Source organism: Aethalodelphis obliquidens, unplaced genomic scaffold (assembly GCF_003676395.1).
Source record: "Aethalodelphis obliquidens isolate GAN/ISIS:26980383/991018 unplaced genomic scaffold, ASM367639v1 scaffold1, whole genome shotgun sequence".
NCBI classification, from domain to species: Eukaryota; Metazoa; Chordata; class Mammalia; order Artiodactyla; family Delphinidae; genus Aethalodelphis; species Aethalodelphis obliquidens.
The window spans coordinates 84089806-84106957 of NW_020837945.1; the positions used below are offsets into that span (position 1 = coordinate 84089806).

Here is a 17152-nt window from a genome sequence, read left to right on the forward strand (position 1 = left end):
GAGTCTGCCTGCCAATGCAAGGGACAGGGGTTCCAGCCCTGGTCCGGGAAGATACCACATGCAGCAGAGCAGCTAAGCCCGTGCACCACAACTACTGAGCCTGAGCTCTAGAGCCCGCGAGCCACAAAGACTGAGCCTGTGAGCCACAACTACTGAAGTCCATGCTCCTAGAGCCTGTGCTCTGCAACGAGAGGCCACCTCAATGAGAAGCCTGCACACCTCAACGAAGAGTGTCCCCCGCTCGCCGCAACTAGAGAAAGCCTGTGTGCAGCAACAAAGACCCAACACAGCCAAAAATAAATAATAAAATAAATTAAAAGAAACTTTCAATAGGAAAAGACAAGGTTAAGAACTACTTCCTTGCCTTTCAGTAGTAAAAAAAAAAAAAAAAATCAAGCCCATCCTCACATCTTTGTTAGTTTTCTGAACTAATATATTAAAGAGCATAGTGGAGAAGTGAGGTAAGGAAGGATATCTATATTCGTTTTGTAGTTCATGAAATGCAGTAGTGAAGAAACAATTTCCTAGGTAAAATGTGATTAAGACTTGAACTGACTTATATACTACTCAAGCTTTATCTATCAATTGCACTCATTGCAAAAGACTCTTCAAAGCAAAATCTTAAAAGACCAATATGTAACACAAGTATTTACTGAGGAACATGTGCTTGATACTATGCTAGGCACTGCACCAATTTAAGTAAAAATATTCGACCATTATGAAATATCAAGCCACTTACTATTTCATTTATTAAATTACCCTATTGTTAAATTACCCTATAATTTATGATTTGTATGATTTTAAAAATCATTACAAATACTGTGAACATTGACTACGTGCTAGGTAATATGCTTGGTACTGTGGAAATACCAAAATGAGAAGTAAGGGCCTGAATAAAACTTCATTAAAAAAAAAAGCCTTTTAATAAGCACAAAAAGTGAAACAAATATCAAGTAAAATGAGTAAAATTTTGACTGAAATAGCAGTAAGTCATTAGATGACTCACTTTTTTTCTATAGAAAATTATCAAGTACATTCTTCTGAATAGAGTTAAATAACGATTTTTAAATATAAAAAATAAAGTATGGCATAATTTCATTACAGATGTAATAAAAGTTATTAATAAAAATGGACAACTAAGAACTGCCCTGGTGGCTCAGTGGTTGAGAATCTGCCCACCAATGCAGGGGACACGGGTTCGAGCCCTGGTCCAAGAGCAGCTAAACCCGTGCACCACAACTACTGAGCCTGCGCTCTAGAGCCCGCGAGCCACAACTACTCAGCCCGCACACCACAACTACTGAAGCCTGTGTGCCCTAATGTCCGCGTGCCACAACTACTGAAGCCTGCACGCCTAGAGCCTGTGCTCCGCAATGAGAGAAGCCACCACAATGAGAAGCCCGCGCACCACAACAAAGAGTAGCCCCTGCTCGCTGCAACTAGAGAAATCCCCTGCTTTAAATTAAAAAATTAAAAAAAAAATTAAATTAAAAAAAAAGACAACTATCTTAACTCTTCAGCATTTCCAATTTCTATTTCAACATCACAAACTTCTCAAACTTCAAAATAGTTTGTGGTTCCTAAAGTTTAAGATGAAAAAAGAAATTTAAAACTAAAAATCTTTCAAAAAATTTGCCATGCTGTTCAAAATCAATTTAAATGTATTGCATTTGATATTAGATAACATATTCAAGAGGAGATATATATTAAGGTACAAGCAAGGCCTAGCTTCTTCTGGTACCTAAAATATTATGTCAACTTGAAAATGGCCATAGCTGACTAACTACAGGAACCCTTGATCACTTCTCTCCTTTTCCTCTACAAACCTGTCACCCCCATCTCCAGAGTACCACTGCTGCCTAAATTTCTTTCCCTAACTCATTCTTCTTGCCTCACTCTTGGATAGATTTAAAATGGCAGGATTAGGAAAGAGATATATAGGGAAAACTGCTGCTACTGCTAATTCTCTTCCACACTGCTAAATTCTCTGGAAAAACTCTCTGGGTTAAGTCCTGCCTCTGGCACTAATTAGTTACTGACCTTGGAAAAGTACATACTTTGAACTCCTCCTTTTACTTCACAAAAGCAAAGACAGACAAAAAATGTTTTTTTCTTTAATTAAGACGACTTAGCTAGGCTTAAAGCAAGATAATCATTTCGGTAATCAGGGGCTGAGCCTTTGGGACTCTGGGTCTGGAAATAGGCAGCCTGAAGTTCAATCCCCTTTTGTACCAGGGTCCTAGAGTCAGGTCAACTGAAAGGAGGTTGAAAAAAGCTGTGTACTTTTGAACATGTTTAAAACCTCCAAAGAGGTAACAGAATAATATATTTTTTTAAAAAAAGAATAAAATATTACAAGACAAATCGGCCAATATGCATCAAGAACAGACAGAAACGCAAGAGGTCCAATAATAAATTCTGGAAAAAAAAGTCATTTAAATTAAAAATTCAGAAGACAAGGATGAACTCTAGATTGGATATGGAAAGAACTGATGACTAGAAGCTAGAACTAAGGAATTCACACTGAAAGCAGCACAGAGAAAATAGATGAGAAATATGAACAAGAAGTTAAGAGCCAGAGCACAGATTAATATCAAGCAAGAGTTTGAGAATGAGAAAATTAAAGCCTGAGAAGCAATATTTAAAGGGAAAAAAAGACTGTAAATTTTTCTGAACTGTAGAAATGACAGCTTTCAGATTTAAAATACACACAAGTGTAGAGCAGGAAAAACAAAAATCATATGAAACAACATGATGAATACAGCAGAGTAAAAACTGCAAAATATTGAGGACAAAGAGACAATCTTAAAAACAACGTTTAAGAGAGTATCAGCAAAGTAATGACAATTAGATTAAAAGCATATTTTACACCAGCAATAAATGTCCAAAAGCAACAGAATAAGTAGTATCTTCAATATGTTGAGTGAAAGTAACTGTTAATCTAGAATTCTGAATCTACTTAAATTAGTATTCAATAATAATTATGAAATAGACATTTTAAGACATAAAAACTAAGAAAGTTTACCACACATGAAGCCCTGCTTAAAAATAACTAAAGGATGTATATTTCAGCAAGAATAAAAGTAAATACAGAGGGAAGAGATGGTATTCAAGAAATAATGGTGAGTTAAAAAAAAATCACTGTAATCAATCAAAATCAGTTACAGTTAAAAAGTTAAGAGAGGGCTTCCCTGGTGGCGCAGTGGTTGAGAGTCCGCCTGCTGATGCAGGGGACACGGGTTCGTGCCCCGGTCCAGGAAGATCCCACATGCCGCGGAGCGGCTGGGCCCATGAGCCATGGCCGCTGAGCCTGCGCGTCCGGAGCCTGTGCTCCACAACAGGAGAGGCCACAACAGTGAGAAGCCCGCGTACCGCAAAAAAAAAAAAAAAAAAAAGTTAAGAGAACGTTTTGAGTTTAAAAAGAAGTAGAACTACAACACACATTATGGAAGAAAATATTTGCAAATCACATACCTGATAAGGGTCTTGTATCTAGAACACATAAAGAACTCTTACAATTCAAAAAAAAAAAAAAGACAACTTAAATACGGGCAAAAAGATCTGAGTAAGCATTTCACCAAAAAACAAACAAACAAACCCATAAAATACAAACAAAAAAACTGGTTAACAGGGACATGAAAAGATGTTTGAAATCATCAGTCATTAGGGAAATATAAATCACAACCATGAGTTACCATTTATACTCACAACCATGACTGCAATCAGAAAGGCAAAAACAAGTGTTGGCACGGATATGAAGACACTGGAACCCTCATAAATTGCTGGTGGAAATGTAAAACGGTGCAGTTACTTTGGAAAACAGTTTGGCAATTCCTCAAAAAAGAGAGGTACCATATGACCCAGTAATTTCCACTCCTTAGGCATTTACCCAAGAGAAATGAAAATATACATCCACAAACTGCACAGGAATGGTCAAAGAATCATTATTTCTGATAGCCAAAAGGTGGAAACAAACTAAATGTCCATTAATTGATGAATGAATACACAAAATGTGGTACATATATACAATGGAATATTTGATATTAAGAAGAAATGAAGTACTGATATATGCAACAACACAAATGAACCTTGAAAACATTATACTAGGTGAAAAGAAGACTGTGACAAAATACCACATAGTGTATGATGCCATTTACCTGAAATGTCTAGAAGAGGCAAGTCTACAGACACAGAAAGTAGATTAGTGATTGATTACGGCTGGGGGCTAGCGGCTTGGGGGAATGGAGAATGAGAGTTAGTGGGTAGGGAGTCTCCTTCAGGGCGTATGAAAATGTCCAAACATCACAGTGTGGAGGTGGCTGCACAACTCTACGCAGTACGGTATGTGAGTTATATCTCAAGAAAGCTGGTAAAAGAAAAAAATAGAGCTAAACTATTATGTAACAGTAATGTGGAAGGTGAGAGGGAATACTGAGGTCAACATCTTCTAAATCCCTATATTATTTGTAGGTGGATAGAGATGCTCAATATATAGGCACAGCTAGGGGAAAAAAAAGGATAAAAATACAATCCATAGCTTCTACATCATCAAAGGGAAAAAGTATGAATAGAAACTTAACGAATTCAATGCAAAGCAAATCAAAATCCTAGAAAGATTTCCACAGAATTAGACAAACTGATTATAAAAAATAGCATATGGAAGAGTAAAGATCCCAAGCAATTCTGGGGGAAAAAAAGGAATTGGGGGTTCTGCCTGGCCAGATATCAAGACTTCTCATAAAACACTATAACTAAGATAGTGCCTTACTGGTGCACCGACAGATCAATACATGAACAAAACACAATAGAGAACCTAGAAACAGAACACAAAACAAAGAGAATGATGGTATATGACAGAGAAGGCAAACAACACTGGCTAGTGGGGAAAAGATGGCTCATTCAATGAACGGCACTGGGACAAATAACTTCTTATGTGGGAGAAAACAAATTCCCTACTTTATTCCATACACAAAAATAAATTCCAGGTATATTAAAGACCTAAATCTTGTAAAACTAAATTTTTAGACAACTTGAAGAAAACACTAGAAAAACAGCTTTATTACCCTGGTGTAGAAAAGGAATTCCTAAACAAGTAATAAAAAGTAGAAATCATTCACCTAATAAATTTACCTACAAATCAATTTACAACATCAAAAAAGACACCATCAACAAAGTTAAATACAAGGGGCAGGCTAAAAGAAGATATTTACAACATATACAACAAAGAATTGGCATCCAGACTACAGAAGAAACTAATAAGGAAAAGACACACCACCCAAGAGGAAAATGGGTAATCAGTGGAGGCTAACACAACGTTGTAAAGCAATCATACTCCAATAAAATAAAAAGAAAAGAAAAGTGGGTAATCTATTCATATGAGTGAAACACAGGACACCTGAATCTCACTAGCAATCAGCAAAATGCAAATTAGGGCAAAATGATATACCTCTCACACTCATCAGATTGGTAAGTTTTTCAAGTCTGACAGTACAAAGTGTTGACCAAGATGTAGGAAAAGGGGAACTCTCATGTTTTAGAAAATAATCTGGCAATATCTAGTAACAGTCATAACGTGCACACCCCATGACCCAGCAATTCCACTTCTAGGTATTCCAATTTAAAAAAAACACACATAAACAAAAATGATCACCGCAACATTTTTTTTAATAGGAAAAAAACTGACATCAATTCAAATATCCATTAGTCCTCGAAGAATGGCTAGGGCTGGGGTTGCTGCATTTTGGTAGTTCCAGAGCCTAGCAATATGCTATCACAGGTATATGTTCAGAAAATCTTTGGGTGAATGAATAAATAAATGAGAAAGAAATAGTGTTACCTATAAGTAGATGCAGAGTTGAGAAACAGCTTTTATTACATGGAGAACTAAAACAAAATAGACAAAAATCCTTACTTTCATGATATAAATGAGACAAATAAGTAGAGTACAGAGCATGTTAAATAGTGATAAGTGCTAAGAGAAATTAAAAAAGCAGTGAAGGGGATAGGGAAGTATGGGGGTGGGATTTACAATTTTATACTGAATGGCCAGAAAAGGCCTCACTGATATGGTAACATCTGAATAAAGATTTGAAGGGAGTGAAGGAGCCAGCAGATACCTAGGGGAAGAACATTGCAGGCAGAGGTAACGGCCAAGGCAAAAATCCTAAGACTGAAGTACGCCCGGCACTTCTGATGAATAGCAAGATCTGTGTGGATAAAGAAAAGTGAGTGCAGAATGATGGGAGGACTTCCCTGGTGGTGCAGTGGTTAAGAATCCGCCTGCCAACGGAGGGAACACAAGTTCAATCTCTGGTTCGGGGAAGATCCATCCCACATGCCAAGGAGCCAACTAAGCCTATGTGCGCGCCACAACTACTGAGCCCGCACGCCACAACTACTGAAGCCCTCACGCCTAGAGCCCGTGCTCTATAACAAGAAGCTGCCGCAATGAGAAGCCCATGTGCAGCAACGAAGACCCAACGCAGCCAAAAATAAATAAATAAATATATAAAAATTAAAAAAAAAAAAAAGAATGATGAGAGATGAGAAGTGGTTTGGGGAGTGGGGTGGATACAGATCTAGCAGAGACTTTGGCTTTTACTCTGAGCAAGAAGGCAAGTCCTCAGGAAGGTTTTAAACACAGGAATTACATGACCTAACCTGTGTTTTATTAAGATCACTCTGGCTGCTATGTTGAAAACAGACTGCAGGGATAGAAGGGATATTTAATGATGATAGTGGCAATCACAAGGTTCTTTGGGGTATCTGGACAAGGTCCCTACTTCAGTGCTGTTAGGATAATTGGGATTCCACTAATGCTTGACCTCTCTAACCAAATGAAAAATTGGGTATCTGAGAATATAAGTCTGAACATAGAGATAAAATAAGCAAATACTCTAAGCTCTCGGATCTTAAACATTTTTGAGGTTAAAATTTACTTGTTCACACCAAAAAAATACCACTGTAGGCCTGTGCTTCCCTGACCTACTCCTCCTCATTCATTCCTTGAGAGAAAGGCAAAGAACACAGCTACTTCCAAATTGATGCTGAAATAAATCTGATACTCATTCACTTAGTCAACCAACATTTGGTGGGCAAGTACCTACAATATGGGCCAGCTGCTGTCTTGAGTGCAAGGGCTATAAAGATGAACAAAATATGGCCCATCCTAAGATATTTACAGTCTAGTGTGTGAGCTACCTAGACTTACATAATGTGCCATAAAGAAACACAAGCTCACTTTTAATGTTATACAGCAGCACTAACAGAAATATAACATGAGCCACAAATACAAGCCACATATGTAATTTAAAAATTTCTAGTAACCATTTTTAAAAAGGTAAAAAGAAACAAGCAAAATTAATTGCAATATTTGACTTTACTGAATAAATCCAGAATATTATTTCAACATGTAACAATATAAAAATTGAGATTTTTACATTCTTTTTTATACCATTTTTTAAATCCTAGGTGTATTTTATACTCAAGCATATTTCAGCTTGAACTAGCCACATTTCAAGGGTCTTGAACAGCATAATTATGCAGAATAGACCTATTTTTTAGAAAACTGAAAAGAATTTGACACAGGTACAGGGCAAAGTAAATTAGTAGAGGGAGGCTTGAACATGTTCACAGCTTAAAGAAAAAGAGTAAACATACTATAGAAAATTGATATGGAGTGCGGAGAGCAGAATGAAAGAGCACGAGTGAACTGGTTAGTTTGGAAAAGAGGACCGTCGCACCTTCCTCTGTGACAAGTGGAAAGGTTAGAATTAAGATATAAACAAGTCTGGTGAATGCGAATGGGTTGAGAGTTTAGGTTAAGAGCTTCCCATTTTTCTCAGTGAATCAGAAGACAATCTTACTAGCCTCCTTCCACCACTGCGGATACAAACCTGAAGGGACTACATTTATGGAACAATTTAATAAACTGTACCCTAGTATGACAACATTAAGTTGTGTTTTTAAAAATTATAGTAATTTTCTAGCTCTCTTATGGACTGGTCAATCTTTGAATTTTGTCACTTGATCTCTAAACACAGAAGCAATACTATGGATTCATTCTTTATTTTCTCACCTATTCATTTATTCAGCAAACATGTACCCAGTGTCTACTCATGTCAAGTACTGTGTGAGACAATGAGCATACAGAGATGAATAAGGCCTTCAGTGACCTACATTTGTGTCCCCAGTATTTAGCTTATTATGTCTGCACACAGTAAGTGCTTTAAAAACACAGCACTACATTGCCCTGTAAAGAAATATTACATGTCAACTAAAATATGAACTGACAAAGACTTTCATTTGTCTAAAGTAGCGCTGTACAATAATTTTCTGTGCTAATAAATATGTCCTACTCTGAACTGTCCAATATAGTAGCTAATAGCCACATGAATTTTTAATTAATTAGAATTTTAATAGCCAAGGTGGTTAATGGCTACCACAAAAATCTAAATATGAGAATACAGTGAGTAGCTAATGGCATTTCCACTATTATAATCTTGGTGCTGTCATCTCTAATGAGTTAACACACATGTGATGCTAGAATAATACCAACTGTACCAGAAAGACATAAGAAAATTTTCTTAGTGTAAAATAACTTTAGCATTATGAGCCCAAAAAGAAAGAACAAAAGAGAAAGAAAAAATAAAGGATAGTCCAATCTTTTCAGTCTACTTCCCCAAAGGAAAACATCAACTTTCTGACAACCTCCTAATTTTTCTCATTGTGTCAAGAAGTGAAAATAGTCTGCAGAGATAAGGAGTCAAACTTTTTTAAATTAGAGGAGAATTAATAGAACATATGAGTTGTTTCAGTACAAAATGACAATGAACTTTTTTTTTGGCAAGACAATTTAACTTGTTGAAAATCGGGATGCATATAATGAATTAAGTGTTTTTATAGCTCAAAAAAACCTGTCTTTGTGATCTGCTTATTAATTTCTCCAAATCTGTCCTAGTTATCTGAATTTTCTTAAGTGAACCAACCTATTTCTAAAAGACTCAATTCATTGAGCAACTGGAAGTATAATTTAAACTAGACTTTGAATTGAATAATTCTTGGTGTAGTAACCAGAATGGCTGTTTATGACTGGGATAGTAAAATACACTTTCATTACTCTGTGAATCCACTATCCTTAATGTATAATTTAAGTGACTGTACAAAGGTAATCAGAGAAACAAAGTCCTACATGGGCACAGGTCTGATTACATACTTCCGTACTTCCATACTGATAACTTAAAAGTAAAACCAGTGAAGTGAGCAACCAATGTCAGAGAGAGCATTTTTTGTGTACAGCGAACTTGTTCAACTTGTTAACCACCCTGTAAGGCAGCTGTCTTGCAAATTAACCACACAACTCCCTGCCCGTCCTTTTAGTTGTGTTCAGCTGAAACCATTTAAAATAAACATTACCAGACTGCCTATCTTGAAGATGAGAATGGTTATACAATCAGGATTTTATTCAGGTTAACAAAAATACCTAACACTGAGAAGTGGTGTCTTAAATCTACTAGAAAAAACTTTAAGAGAACCACTAGCACACAAAAACACCATCAGGTAAACAAGACTTCTATACGTGAAGATGGGCAAATCAAAGGCATGAGATCAGACCTGAAATAATCAACTTCTAAAGTTACCGAGCTGCCGCTTACTGCAACGAAGCCAAAGTATTACAACAATCTGGTATTATGATGACATCATTAGCTTGGTTTCCTAATAAGGCATATATCTGGGATATATGAATGCCCAATTACCTAAAAATAGAGAGCTAACATTTGTCTGAGGCAGTGGCAGGCAGTTCTAGTTTTATTTATAAGATTTTTTTTTTTTTTTGAGAATGATGCCCACTGCCAAATGAATTAACAGAAGGCTAGCTCTGAAACAGCATACTTCTTAGTCATAACAACAACAACAAAATGTTCTTCCAGAGCAGGGAAAAAGAGGTATCAATGTTTTGGTCCCACAAAATCTTTACAGTTCCACAAAAACGGTTTTTGCTTCACGGCCTTTTGAATTCGTAAGTGAAAACACCGAAGTTGTAACAGCATTTAATTACTAATGCGATTTAGAAATTAAGCCGCAAACAGTAACAGACCTCATCATGGAGGTAAGGTTAGGCTTCTTCAGCCAGGAGCAATTTCAGTCCTAACTGTCACGTTGCCTTAGTGGTGTATTTTGCGGGCTGCAGCTGCCAGCAGGCAAGAAAGTTTTCTCTGTGAATTAGTTCTGAGAAAGGTGGCGCTTTTTATATGCCTTAAATCACCCTTTTCTAAGATCCTTTTTTTCCTCCAGGTGTTCCAGTAAAACTGAAAAGTTAACCATTGATTCCAAACCGGTCTCGTTCAAACTGCCTCGGGAGAGCGGAAAAAAAGGGAGGTTCGCGTTCGAAAAGTTTCACTTGGGGTTAGGGCGAGGACAAAGTAAGAAGGAAAAGTCCGCCATAACTACCGTACTTACCTTCGAAACTAGACGGGGTGTTGGAATATTCTTTCTTTCCCTCACCCAGGCCTTGGGTAAAATTTCTTTCGTTGAGAACGGTTAGACTAGGTAAGTGACCCTCCTCCTTGATAACGCAACCGCGAAAACAGCGAGGAGAGGGAGCTGGAGACAAGTCCTCACCCTCCCCTTCGCTCAAACGAGTCCCAAATTGTTAAGAGGCAGGAAACACAAGCCTCTTTTCTCTCCCCAAGACCTACTCTCTTTCCGTGCCCTCGCCCGAGTTCCTCAGGAGGGACGCCGACCCCGCTCCGGACTCGCTTCTGATCGCAGCCGCCCAGGTGCGCCGAGGAGGAGGGAGTAACCGAGAAGCGCGGGCAGGAAGCGGCCGCCGACCTCGGCGGCCCGGGCTCGGCGGCGAGACGCGTGCCGGAGCTGCTCGGGGCTCTGCCGGCTCCCGGGCCCTAGCCCGCCTCCGCTGCGGCCTAGCCCGGAGCCCGCGCCCCGGCCTCGCGGCTCCGCGCCGCCGGCCCTTCCTCACCACCTGGGCCCGAGAGACCGCGCAGGAGCAAGCGTCCGGGAGGTGAGGGGCGGAGGCACCTACCAGCTGCTGCCGGACCCAGCGCCACATGCCCCCGCCGTTGCCGTCCCGGTCCCGCGGGACGCGGCGGCCGAGGGGCTGCAGGTGGAGGCCGAAGAGCCAGAGGGGGAAGCAGGAGAGCCCCTCCGGCTGAAGTTCCGCTCGCCGTCGCGCTCGCCTCACTCCCCGCGCCGGGGCCCCATCTCGCCGCGCCGGCCCCGAGGTCCTACAGGCGCGGTCCCGGCGCCGCCCCCGCCCGGCGCAGCTGAGTCCGCTGCCGCGCCGCAGCCACCTTCATTATTGACCGTTGTCACCCGCAGTACCGCCACAACCCCACCCCCGGCCCCACCCGGGCCAGCCCCCGGCGCCCCGGCCCGCCTCCGGACGTGACGAAATTGGCTGCGCGGACCGAGGGCCCAGGCTCAGCCGCGTGGGTGGAGTAGGCGGCGAGCGTGGAAGGGGGCCGGGCTTCCGAACGCGGCGTCTGGGCTCTGCCCCTCCCCTCATATCTGGGGTAGGATTTAGTCGCGTGGGTGTGTCTGTCTACCGAGTCTGCAGCTCCTGGCCGACTCCTCTATTCCTACCTCCTGTTGCGGGTCTGCTTCTGGTTCTCTGCCTTCTTTGGTTCCCCCAGCAGCCCGACACGCATACGCAAGATCAGGAGTGTAGTGATTGAAAGTTAATTCCCGGAGGTCTCCAGTTTCGGTTCAGTGAAATTGCCAAAGCCTTTGTCTCAACACTTAACGCAGCTCTCTTTAGCAAAGGACTGAGCTGGGGCTAGGGAAATCTTGATCACTTCAGTAATTTTGAAAGGGGATGCAACTCCCCTGGGCCTGGTCCGGTGCGGACTAGCGTTTCCGGGAGAATAGAAAGATACGCTGTCTTGCAGTGCTAAATTGAACAGGTTGGGGGAAAAATACTTTCTGTGGGAAGGTAGTTGTTTACTGTTAACTGCCGAACTCCTGCAATCAAAAACACCTCATCAGTAACAAGACGTAGATAAGAGAAGGGTGTGGAAAAATAGAGGTAAGAAGGAATATAAAAACAACTGGAATAAAACTTTGACTTGGAAGGCTGAAATGAAGTGCCGGGTCTCGGTTTATTCAAAAGCAAGCCCGTATACATCTTGAGTGTTATGTATGTGTATTGTGTGCAGTATTTTGCTGAATTAAAGCACATTTCACCATTCGACACACAAGAGTTAAAGAATTTTTTTTATTAAGCGAAAACAGAAATCTAAATGAGATTAGCAAAACTAGGCACGGTTTTTTGCATATATAAACTAAAATGTCTTTTAGTTTCAATAGACATTCCTTATTATATAATGATTATCCAGCACCACAAATAGAGCCTTTCCTTAGGAGTATTTATGGTCTGTAAAACCAGAAGTGGAATTTTACATTATATATAAATCCAACTATAAAAATTAACTAGATATCTAAAGAGAAAAAGTAATCTCACTTTTGTTCTTCTAACTGAACCTTGCTTTATGACCCTAAAAGGAAGTTTGAGATACATTTACTTATCTGTAATAGGGATAAAACATTACTACCATTCATGGAGCACTTGTGTGTCCCAGGCCCTGTAATAAACTCTTTACTTGCATGGTCTAATTTAACCCCATCAATCCTTTGAAGTTGATACAATATTATTCCCATTGTGCGGATGCAGACATGGAGGCGCAGGTTAAGTAACGTGCTCAGGTTAAGTAACCTTAAGCTATTGTAAAGAAAAATAAGCTATTGTAAAGAAATACAATAAGCTATTGTAAAGAAAAATATGAACATACCTATTTTTATTCGTCTGCAAGTGGTCTGAATAAAATTAGGCCAGCAAATTTTTATTTATATGCCACTAAAGTTTGTCAAGACAAGATAAGCAATAGAAATCTAGAGGACACTTTGTGCGTTGTCATTTAACTGTGTCCCAATTTTCAAAAGGTGGAAGTGGGAGGAGTTGATTCTAAACGCCATGGTGGAATATGGTAAGACGTTATCTCAAGATAGCTGTTTAAAGATAATAATCGTAGCTCAAACTGTCAGTAACAGAATGAGTACTCATGGCAGTGTTTTGGTCTAAGCATTTTCCAGGAGCAATATTCTACACCTCATATTAATCTAAGAAGCATAAAATAGAGTATTTTTATACTGTAGATTATAACTCTTTAGTGGTGATTAAATCAATTTAGTATGTCATGAGCTGTCATAATCAGTATCTTTAAAAAACAGAACATAAAACATCGGAATATATTGCTTAGTGTAAATAATATGTACTGTTTTGTGAAACTTGTTTCAGGTGTGTATGTGTGTGTGTGTGTGCGTGCACACACACACATCAGATCACAATATAAAAAGAATGTCTTCCTATTGGTTGTGGTTGGAGAAGTTTGAAAACATTGAAATCAGGACTTAAGGCAAGCACCAGCTGTAAAGGAAAGAAAGAAAATATATTTGCAGTCAATGGTAGTTCATTCATTCCACAGCTATTTCTTCAATGTATTGAACACCAAATGTATGCATAACAACTGCCTAAAATTAGGAGGAGACACAAGTGCAACTTTTAAGGTGAGCCCTTCTCTCTGGGGAGAGTTTACAATCTTGTTGGAAAGAGAAGTTGCAGAGAGGAGTCAGTTAAATAACAGTCCAAGGCAGTATGAGATTAAGTTCTAAACTATACCAATAATAGTCATTAATTTCAGAAAACTGATGTGGGCAATAGCAGTTGAGGAGCGTTCGGAAGAAAGGAGGTGAATTTGAGCTGAACTTGAAATGGGAGGATGAAGGTGGGAGGGAAAGGCTTTCCAGCAGGAAGAAGTGCGGAAAGCTAAAGATGTTTGAGGTACAACTAATTTGGAGTAATAAGAGGTGGGGTTGGGTGAATAAGGGGAGGCGTAGTATCAGGAGAGTTTCCAGTTAGTCACGGGAGTTTACCGGAAATTGGGCAATCACTGGAATTTTCTGAACAATGACATGACAGGTTGAAATCAGAGTGTTAGTCCATAGACATTATACGTGATAGGGTGAAGAGAGAAGAAAGCTCAGATAGGAAATTATTGCCAGAGTGAACCATCCAGCTCAAAAGTGCTGGACTGGCAAAGAGCCAGAAGTAAAGCACGTTGTAGGAAGTTGTGCTCTGGCGACACACAAGGAAACCTGAAACTTAAGCCATTTCAAGTGAGGTGACAGACCTTCCAAGAGAATAACAGCATCACACAACAGCCACTGATTTAATGGTAAGTATGGTTCTTTCTCTTGAGTAAACTTGTTAATATAATTCTGTGCTAAATATACCTGTGAGATGTGTTTGTTCCCAAGGGGTAAAAAATCTCCTGGTTTGCTGTAATAGAGATTCTTAGGTATAACAAAGACAAAGAGGGATATTTTTCTTGATCAGAACATCTTGGACCATCAATAGGAAGCACAGACTGTGAGCTTGTTAAGGTCACGATTCCTGGCTCATTCATTTTGGAACCCACAATGTCTAAAAGGTACTCAACAGATGTTTGTTAAATGAATTAATAAATTAATTCCAATAACTGAGTAGTTAGGGAAAAAATATTTAGTTCTGGAATATCAAAGTGATATAAAGCAAAGTATACTGAATGATTTCAGTAGATCCTAACCTATGCAGTAAGACCACTGGTCACCATCCCTTAGACTCAGGACACTCTCTGTTGTGTGCCTCTCAGAACTCTTCAAGGTTCAGTCTGATTGGAGGACAGTAAGCCTTGCCAATCTGTTGCCTTAATTATTTCTACATTGATGAAGCCATCAGGTGGGTCCTAGAATCTGCTCTCATTGTTAAAAGGGCAGCTTTCTGCTTTCTCAAAATCATAAATCTAGTATATTGTAAATTATTATGCTTAAAAAGCAGTTTCCTTCTGGTTAACTATCATTCCAGAATTTCCAGACCAGACTTTAGGCAAAGAAAAAACAGACTTCAGGCAAGCTTTTTCCAGTGCTGACCAGGATTATATATTTTATCACCTCGTAAAGAAATTCATCAGGAACAATGTCGTATTACATATTTCCAACTTTTCTTGAAAATTTCTCAAACAGGTGTCAGTTGTGGACTAAGTTATATGAACACAGTTTTAATTTCTGGCTATTTATGCTTATACAGAACCGAAACTCAAAGCCACTGTGAGAGTTAGGATCCATAAAAATGATCTCTTTCTTGAAAAAGTCAAAGTATGTAAAGCATCCATATGTTCTGAACTGTACACTAAAAATGGTTAAGATGATAAATTTTATATGTGTATTTTACCACAACAAAAAAAAATGGGAAAGAAAGACTGCATGGGGAGGCGTTTGTTAACAGCTACTTCATAGATTTTTCTAGGCTAAACCATCACAGTTGTGTTCAATGGCAAAATCTTGGCATTTGCCCTTTTATCTATATTAGAATAGATCCAAAATTCTTTTCTGAGGAAAATCTTGACTTAGCCCACAAATATTTCCTTAGCTCCCATCTGTTTCCTTAACTTTTATGAAACCACGTTAACTCCATCCCTATTTCTGCTGAGTCCTAATGGATGTGAGTATGCCCTAACTTGCCAACACGCCTTTCTGATTTGCAGATTTATCAGAAATTCTCAACTGGGAGGAGAAATGTTAATGGAGGATTTCCTGAGGACTGTGTACTGTCTTCTGGTGATGTCAATTTTATTTTTAGATTAAAGAAAAATGATCAGGAATCTGTCTTTAGATAGTCTTGTTTTGGCTCCTGCTGTGGTTACTTTTACTGAACTGCAGTTTAGGATCATATGAACAGCATAAGTCTAGAGACGGTAGGAGAGGCAGCCTCAGGAACCCCGCGACTGCTTTTGCTGTGGAGGTGCAACTGGGAACACCGCTCACTCATCACACTGTGTTCTCTTGACGAGAGCCTGCAGAAATTCATTACCACAAATGACTCTGCTTCTCTTGAGCAACTAGTTTGTTTCATAAGCTTGTGAGCATTATGTAATTGAATGTGCTTCCTTCTGTCCTTGTGCTGGTACTTAAAAAATTCAGAGCCTTTTTTATGGCAAATGCCCAGACTCTACAGTGTACACTTTGTGAATTACTCTTACCCTGACTTCTCATTTTGTCTACTTTTAGTTTCCCTTTGGCTGGTTACTCCACCTCCTTTATATCTTATTATACTTTGTGTATTTTTTTAAGCCACCTTCAATCTTTTCTGAATAGAAGGAATAAAGGAAAACATAAGACAATCATTCATTTTATAAGTCATAAAGATTAGTTTTAAAATAACGATGAGCTCCAGATAATCTAATCGGAAGATTATGTGATTTCTTTACCACTACCACAATGACATATGTTTTTCACTACTTTACAATGAGTATAGATGTTAATTTGTATGAGTAGGAGATTAAACTGGAAGGAAACAAAACGAGTAAAGGCTGAAGCCAGGTTAGGCAGTATGTGAAAGGAGGAAAAAAACTGTGAGCAAGAAAACACGCTGAGTCAAAGAGAGAGCTGTTTGTTAAGGTTGCAAGAAGTAGAATGGGTTGGAAGTTGAATATTGAGAAATACTAATTCAAAGAGATTTCTGTATGGGAAACAGGAAGAAAGTGGCTGCTTGTTTGAGGGATTTTTGGTAATAGCTTTCCACTAAGGAAGGGTCTGGGAGATTCACAGTAATAACAGCAAGGGGATATCAGAGAGCAGGTGAGGGTGCAGTTGGGCAGAATCCTGGATAATCCTGGATAACAGGTATAAAGCCTGTTGCTGCCTAGTGCTCAGGAAGGCTGAGAAGAAGTTCTCTGGGATGGACTGAAGACAGTGGCTGGGTTGGTTTGGGATCAGGGGAGATAGGATGCTGGGGCAGAAACAGAATGCAGCCAGGAGGAGAAGCCACACTTCTCCAGGAGTCAGATGAGAGAAAGATCTCAACTGAAGACATCTGAGATCTGGCAGTGGCCCTACAAGAACCCAGAGTAGGAAATCATTGGGTAGCCTAGGGCCTGGCACACAGTATGTGTTCAGAAATTTTGGGGCTGCATTGGGTCTTCGTTGCAGCGCGCGGGCTTTCTCCAGTTGCAGCAAGTGGGAGCTACTCTTCGTTGCGGTGTGTGGGCTTCTCATTGTGGTGGCTTCTCCTGTTGCGGAGCACGGGCTCTAGGCACATGGG

General features: G+C 39.6%; 1 protein-coding gene and 1 long non-coding RNA gene across 12 annotated transcripts in view; one reads left to right on the forward strand and one right to left on the reverse strand.

Annotated features, from left to right (window-relative positions):
• ATP11B (ATPase phospholipid transporting 11B (putative)) overlaps nucleotides 1–11332 on the reverse strand; it is a 133278-nt gene extending 121946 nt beyond the window's left edge. For 5 of the 9 annotated variants that reach the window (XR_003433584.1, XM_027110931.1, XM_027110966.1 and 2 more), the window contains exon 1: nucleotides 11042–11331. Coding sequence is in view for 8 of the 9 variants with exons in the window: in XM_027110931.1 (XP_026966732.1) it covers nucleotides 11042–11068 (27 nt within the window). In the remaining variant the exon portion in view is untranslated. Of the gene's footprint in view, nucleotides 1–11041 lie in introns of all 9 variants that reach the window. The other 4 variants (XM_027110959.1, XM_027110975.1, XM_027110984.1 and 1 more) reach the window with 2 other exon arrangements.
• Nucleotides 11333–12824: 1492 nt separating this feature from the next.
• The window catches only part of LOC113622641 (uncharacterized), a 33651-nt gene continuing 29323 nt past the window's right edge, over nucleotides 12825–17152 (forward strand). Inside the window, exon 1 of one of the 3 annotated variants that reach the window (XR_003433602.1) lies at nucleotides 12825–14249. This is a non-coding gene — a long non-coding RNA (uncharacterized LOC113622641). The remainder of the gene's footprint in view (nucleotides 14250–17152) is intronic. The other 2 variants (XR_003433601.1, XR_003433600.1) reach the window with 2 other exon arrangements.